This window comes from Seriola dumerili, unplaced genomic scaffold (genome assembly GCF_002260705.1).
Source record: "Seriola dumerili isolate Sdu_G_001 unplaced genomic scaffold, Sdu_1.0 BDQW01000068.1, whole genome shotgun sequence".
Lineage (NCBI taxonomy): Eukaryota > Metazoa > Chordata > Actinopteri > Carangiformes > Carangidae > Seriola > Seriola dumerili.
The window spans coordinates 17,679,620-17,687,069 of NW_019174323.1; the positions used below are offsets into that span (position 1 = coordinate 17,679,620).

General features: G+C 42.3%; 1 protein-coding gene across 1 annotated transcript; it reads left to right on the plus strand.

Annotated features, from left to right (window-relative positions):
* The first annotated feature begins 626 nt into the window (after window positions 1–626).
* LOC111220026 (bile salt sulfotransferase-like) lies at window positions 627–7,366 on the plus strand. The gene is made up of 6 exons (XM_022742961.1): window positions 627–989; window positions 5,070–5,281; window positions 6,116–6,242; window positions 6,432–6,526; window positions 6,645–6,825; window positions 6,936–7,366. The coding sequence occupies exons 1-6, from the start codon at window positions 644–646 to the stop codon at window positions 7,043–7,045; spliced, it is 1,071 nt and encodes a 356-aa protein (XP_022598682.1). The 5' UTR covers window positions 627–643; the 3' UTR covers window positions 7,046–7,366.
* Window positions 7,367–7,450: the final 84 nt, after the last annotated feature.

Sequence of the window (7,450 nt, forward strand, 5' to 3'; positions counted from 1 at the left end):
GGTGGTCTGTGTTATACCCTGTGTTACAGCAAAGTTAGCGTCCTTCATCATTTCATTCAAACTGATGAAAAGCTCTTTAAGATGCAGACGATGGAGCTCTGGTTTGGTGAGTTTCCGTTAACGCTCTGTCGGATTTGATTTGTTTTAAAAGGAGCCACTGTGTCTGATACAGTGTTGAACTGTTCATGTAATAATTAGACAAAAGTCTCCACATCATCACAGTCTGACAGTACATCACGGTGCGATAGAGCTGCGACATTTTCAACTGTTCTCTGGTTAATGGTGCACATGTGAGACACATGTTAATGGGGCAGCGGATCTGTGCTGTAACTTCTTATTTACTGGACCGGCATGAGAGTGGTACTGATCCTCTGGTAGAACTTTCCCTTTAAGACATCGAGACCTGAAAATGTCTCACGGCAGAACTTGCAGCAGCTTGTTGGCCCTCTGGCTGACAGTGCTACTTAAAGAAAAGAGTGACACAGTCATGTATTTTTGTTAAGAGTTGAACCTACTCCTCTGACTCAGACACGGCAACATGGTGGAGCAGTATTAACCAATCAGAGATGTGTTTCAGAAGTATATACCTGGAATTACACCTTACACCTCACAGCTCACTTTCAAAACTGAATTTAAAGTAGAGATGCTTCTTGTTGGTGAACTGCTTCATACAAGGATCTATAGGTTCAGAAGTCACTTTTCTATGTATTATGTAACCTGTTCTTCCAGGCGAGCAGAACAAAGAGAGAGAGAGAGGCCAGAGGAGATAAGACTCAGTCGTAGTAAAGTCCATCAGTTCATTAGATGGGTGTCACTCTCTGAGTCTCTCCTGCTGCTGACATCCTGCTCATTCACTCCAACTATGACTGAGGCTGAGCTGTACACCTTGTATAAAGGCATTTATCTGCCTTTGTCTCTGCACCCTCCTCAGTGCGAGGACTTCACTTTCCGACCTGATGATATTATCATTGCAACGTATCCCAAGTCAGGTGAGTTCACTGTCACATGACAAATGTGCAGATCAGGATTATACTTTATACATGTCTTGAAAAATTAGTCTGCTTCTAAGGTTAAAGGTGCCACCACTCAGAAATGGGATTTTCTAAATTTATGTAAAAAGTCTTAAAAAAGGAATTTAATAGTAAATGTACCGGCCGGAGTCACATCTGTCCTGCGCAGCTTGGATACGATTGTTAAAGGCTGTATTTGCTGGTTTGTTGTTTAACATGTGAACAGGTTGACAGACGATTAAAGGGACAGTTCAGAATATTTAAAGTGGGGCTCTGTCAGCGTATTAATTGAGTTGCATTGTGGGTAATGGAGGCTCCTATGAAGGACAAAAAATGACATAAGTGCAAAAATAAATACATTTTGGTAATGAAAAATGCTGTATCTGTTTTTTTTACATTTATTTATTCATTTATTTACTGTATTTGTTTATATGTTCTATCTCAGTTAAGAAGTGTTGCTGCTCTTTAATACTTTGTGTTGTGTTTTTATTGAATTGGTAAAAAGTTAACTGCGATCACTGAGGTGAATTTCAGTCAGAAACATCCAATTACTGAGCTTTTAATAACAATAACATTAATAACATTAATCATGGCTGCATTCCATTTAGAGTCGGTCCTGGTGTTGTGTGTGCTGATTCACTGAAAAAGCCTTGTGGGAAACTTCATGCTATAAATCCATCTTTGCTTTTCCTGCTATGACGAGTACAAAATGTGAAAAGGTGTCACAACATTTAACATTAGTCATTATAATACCCATCAGGCACGTCAAGTCCAGTCGTATAGGACTGAGTCAGGGGCTCAGTTGTTACTAGGATCAATATCTGTAATCAGAGAAACACACTGCACTTTGATATCAGCCTGAACGCCGAGTCAACAACACATTTTAATATCAAAGACCTCTCACTCTGTCGCTCAGATGAGATGGAGATCAACTTAAAATGGACAGTTCCTTTCCTGTCTCTGTAAAAACACATTCACAGTAAAAGGCGACTGTGCTGCTGTGACCTGATCCATCATGGTTAAGTAACCACTCCAGCAAAGACGTGACTGACGAGACGTTAACAGACATCGTCGAATTTGGTCTTTTCTTAAAGTAGCAGATTTTACGTGTCACAACCAAACTCCTTACATTTTATAACCTAAACATATCTACGTATGTAATAACATATATAATATTTTTTACAGTACAATTGCAAAATCTTCCAAGTCAAAACAGAGCACAGTCCACTGACCTAACACGTACTGTACCTTTGGACCATTTCCCCTTCAAGTTAAACATCAGCTATTAACAGCTCTTTCATCACATACACATACTTTAAATATTTAACATCTTAGTCTCGATCATAAAGATTAAATATTAGTTTGATCCTTTGACAAGTTCATTTTTATGCTTTCAACACTGCATCATGATCTGCCCCTCCTGATGAACCTCCTGCCTCGACCCTGTTAAGTGTTTCCTGTTTAATTTTGAAATTATTGACCTTATGTAACGCCAGTTTTTGCCAATCAGTGTTCGGTGTGTTTGTAGCCTTGTGTTTCCTCCATTGGCAGAACATTATGTAAAGTCACAGCATGCTTCATGGCCTGGTTCCTCTTGTTTATCTGTCTTACCTGCTGGATTTGTTGTTTATCTGTTTGGCTGCACCTCCTGGTTTTTGACCCTTAAATCATTGATCTAAATGAGCTCTGGCTGAACATCTGCATTTGGGTCCTCCTCCTGTGTTGCACTATCTTCCTTGCACCAAACTTTATGGATTGTAGTTTCCCCTCATATGCCTGTATGGTGAGTGGAAGAGAGTACAAAGACGCCGCTCTGAGGGCTGCACCCGAAGACGTGTCCAAAAGAAGAGTTCGTTGCCTGAGTGGCTAAAGGACTTCGTCAACACCCCTGATCCTCAGCCTGATAGCCACCAGCCTGTTCCAGTGTTTGCTGACCCTCATCCTACTTCTTAGTTTGCCTGCAGCCTGCTTATGAGTCTACTAGCATCCAGCTAGCCTCCCAGTCAGCTAGCCTCCCTGTTGGCTAGCCTACAGCCTGCTAGCCTCCAGCTAGCCTCCCAGTTGGGTAAGCTCTGGCCTGCTAGCCTCTGGTCTGCACCCAAAACCTGCTTGTAATCTTGTTCCCTAGTCGACCAGTTTCCTGTTGGATCCTGACCCTGAGGATCTCGAGTAGTCCCCTTCTCTTTGAGACCTGTCAAGCTATTTCCCCAAGACATCTAGGGGTTGGAGTCCCTAGAAGGAAGTGTGGATGACGGAGATGTTGATCCCCCAAGCTACCCAGTTCCCCAGATCCTCAGCTGTCCAGAACTACAGATCCTTAGTTGTTCGAAACTACAGATCCTCAGTTACCCAGAACTACAGATCCTCAGTTGTTCAGAACTCCAGATCCTCAGTTGTTCAGAACTACAGATCCTCAGTTACCCAGAACTACAGATCCTCAGTTGTTCAGAACTCCAGATCCTCAGTTGTTCAGAACTACAGATCCTCAGTTACCCAGAACTACAGATCCTCAGCTGTCCAGAACTACAGATCCTCAGCTGTCCAGAACTACAGATCCTCACGTGTCCAGAACTACAGATCCTCACGTGTCCAGAATAACATAGCCTCAGTAGTCCAGCACAGAGCCTCAGCAAGGCGAGGTAGAGCTGTAGGGGCTCTACGCAGAGGTCGCCGCCATAAGTAGGGGTCATGGCCGGTCCTATTAATGTCCCATCTGTTCCTGCACTGGGGTTGACGTCAAGCCTGATTCTGGTTCTCAGTCAGTAGTGACAGTCCTGTTTCCTAGTCGGCAGCCTGGCCAAGGCGTGGTCCTGAGCTCCCATCAGCCTCCTCTGTCTCCAGATGGGACCTGCCTTCTTGTGTGTTTCTTCTGTTGTTGTTCCTTGTGTTTGTGTCTGTGGCGGACAATGAAGATATATCTTCACATTCATATTCACAATGTCGTTCACTTTGTCGCGTGTCATATTAGTCTTTCTTTAAATGTGAATCCACTGTTACTCTTTATTTCATGAACTTCAAAAAGAATAAAATAAAATCAAAGATGTGGCTTTTGCTCTGTGACCTATACTGTATGTGAAATGGCATAGAGCTAGTAGTTATTTATTACCAGGGATTAAAGTGGGTCAGAACAATCTGTAAGAGTGTTCTGGCACCTTTGGTTAATAAGTAAATAAATCACACCATTTAAACAGAGAGTGAGACAAGTGAGCGCGCACACGCACACACACACACACACATATTCATGAGGTTACTATAAAGATCAGCTCTGCATGTGATTGAAAAAGAGCGATGTCTTAGGAGCTTTTTCTGCATCTGATTTTCATGATGTGAACAATTCCTGAACAGCATTCAATTAAAACTCCATATTTTGTTCTTCTTCTGTGTTTTATTTGAAGTGTTGATCCATGAGAAGATATATTTGTGGTTTTAAGAACTAAAAACCATCTCAGTGTAGTTTTACATCTCCTCTCTCAGGCTTCTCTCTGGAGCTCTACTAACAACAGGTCGGTGAGCCAATCAGAAGAGAGGAGGCTCTGAGCCTCTCTTCTGATTGGCCGACTGTTTTCTGAGTGATTCAATAAAAATAAAGCAGATTTCAGGTAAAAACACTCAGAGAGACCAAATCCTGCAAGGTTTGGATGGTGGGTCCAGGTGGGCGGGGCTTGGTGACTGCTTTGTTGTGACATCACAAAGTTCCAGAAGTCCTGACGGCTGGTTTTAAGGCTCAGTTTCTGAATACAGGCTGTGTGCATTTCTCTGTAGACTGAGGCTTTGATACTTTCACAGTATTAATATAGAAGCTAGACCTGATCTATAATCACACTACACATGGACACAGACCTTTACACTGGAGGAGCTTTAAATAGTCTTCATTATCCACCTTAGTTGATCTCATTTTGGACGAGCACACCTAAATCAGAAAAAACTAAACTAAAAGTGGAACAAAGCTAACCTAATTTATTAAAGTCATTTGACTGATTTACCGAACAAGAGGAAAAATAAAAGTCTGACAGGGGAATGAACACGAGCTACAGAATTCAGAAAACCTCTTTTGTTCAGGTACAACCTGGATGCAGGAGATCGCCCCTCTGATCATGAGTGGAGGAGATCCGGCCTCCGTTGAGACTCTTCCTAACTGGGACCGTGTTCCCTGGCTGGAGGTGCGCCGGGCCTCTAACCTGTACCTGTCAAAGAGGCCGTCTCCTCGCATATTTGCTACACACTTCCACTACAACATGATGCCCCGGGGCTTCTTTGAAGTAAAGCCAAAGGTACATTCTGTGTTAACGGGTCATTAAGACATTCAAATTGGCAGCTATCCAATGTGTTTCACTGCTGGTTTAGTAGGAAGTGGTTGCTATGTCGTTTCTAAGTAGCTAGCATATGGTTGCTATGGCGTTTTATGTGGCTGGTAGTGTACTGCGATTGTTATAGGTGGTTACTAATGTGGTACCAGATGATTGCTAGATAGTTGCCATAGCAACAGGAGGTAACCTGAAGGCAAATGTCCAAATCACTCAGTGGTCAAGTGAAACAACAGCCATCATGAGGACATGTTCACTTCCTGATTGGCTCCTTCCCTGATTCGTCGCGCTCCATCACATGACCCTTTTCACAAGAAAACAAATGGCATCAGCCACAACTACCAGTGGTGACCGCAACATGGATGAGCAACCAACTACAGAGTAGATAATTTGCTTCCTGTTTACACCGCACATGCTCAGTGCACGTGAATGGTCATGTGATGTGTTTTCAAGAGAATTAGTATGGACGGAGACAATTTCTCAAACAGAGAAACACTCGTCTGGAAGGAGCTCGTTTTAGCTTTAAAATTAAAACGAATTATGTTTTATTGAGAAAGCAATACTTCTGTCTTTATGTAAAATGTACACACGGTTAGAAAATGACTCAGGAGCCGATGCTCCAAACGTCTCTCCTGAAGAAACAGTTTGACTCATTGTTCAGAGGTCTTTGATTTACAGAGGGCACACAAACACAACATACAAGACGACGTCAGACAACAGTAGTCACAGCAACCGAAAAAAAAGATGCTAAAGAAAGCTATGTTAATTAATAAATTAATGGATGTCATATGATCACTGCAGGTCATCTACGTCATGAGGAACCCCAGAGATGTGTTTACATCTTCCTTTCATTATTATGGGATGTCCTCCTTCCTGGTGGACCCAGGCCCACAGAGCGACTTCCTCCACAAGTTCCTGGATGGAAAAGGTCTGACTCAGTGTTCAGTATTAACTCATGATATAATACACAATACTGTGTGTCAGACAGGTGGGCATGTGTTTACCATGTGCAGTTCAAAGACCATGACGTTCAGTCCAAAGGACTTTCTATAAATAATTGATGACAACGTTATAATTCAACACATTAACTTTGTGTTTGTGATGTTCCCTCTTCCAGTTGCCTTTGGCTCGTGGTTCGATCATGTGAAGGGCTGGCTGAACGCTGAGGATAAAGACAGAATCATGTACATCTGCTATGAAGAGATGATCGTGGTGAGATTCAGTGACACTCCTCAAACCTTCCTCCTCAAATCTCTGAGACCTTTTCTGAGCAGCTCTGACCTCACACAGTCGCACTGTCCCATCACTGCTGTGCTTCTCTCTGGTTCAGGACCTGAAGGACTCTGTGTCCAGACTCGCTCAGTTCCTGGAGAAACCTCTGGACTCTGAGGTGATAGAGAAGATAGCAGAGCGCTGTTTGTTCAAGAACATGAAGCAGAACAACATGTCAAACTACTCTGCTGTTCCTCCCCAATTCATGGACCAGACCAAGTCTGAGTTCCTCAGGAAAGGTGTGTTTCACTGAATAATACTTTACCTACATTACGAAATATTCACTCAAAATAAGGAAACAACATGTTGTTTATTCACGTGTGATCTGCTTCCTCTTGTTGTGTTTCAGGAATCGCTGGAGATTGGAAAAACCAGCTGACAGCGTCAGAGGCGGAGCACTTTGATACAGTCTACAAAGACAAAATGAAGGATGTCAAGTTTAAATTTGTCTGGGATTAAAATAAACTCAATGAACATATGTAATGAAAGTTGGAGAGGAGATGTCACAGCAATGCTAATGTGGCTAATGGTTATGGTTAGATTGTGTTTGTTGGCTCTCGTGTTCACAGGGAAACTTCATCCAGCTTCTTGTTGTTTGTTTAATGGATGATTTCATCACTAAGATGCTGGTAGTCTAGTGCGACATCTAGTGGCAGATCGTTTACAGAACCTTTAAAAATGTGAATCCATGATGACGGACTCCTGCAGATTCTCTGCTTTGATTAAATCAGGACCTTTGTCTACAGAGTGAATAAATCAGTGACCTGTGAACTAAATGATGAGGAACAGAAGTCGTCTGTGTTTATGTTTATATATACATGTATATATTTATCATTTAAAATTCAGACTCACACTGATCAACAA

Coding starts and splice junctions, on each gene's coding strand:
- LOC111220026 (XM_022742961.1), top strand. CDS start 644: ATGCTTCTTGTTGGTGAACTGCTTCATACAAGGATCTATAGGTTCAGA. Junction 990..5,069: donor TGCAACGTATCCCAAGTCAG/GTGAGTTCACTG, acceptor TCTTTTGTTCAG/GTACAACCTGGATGCAGGAG. Junction 6,527..6,644: donor GCTATGAAGAGATGATCGTG/GTGAGATTCAGT, acceptor TCTCTGGTTCAG/GACCTGAAGGACTCTGTGTC.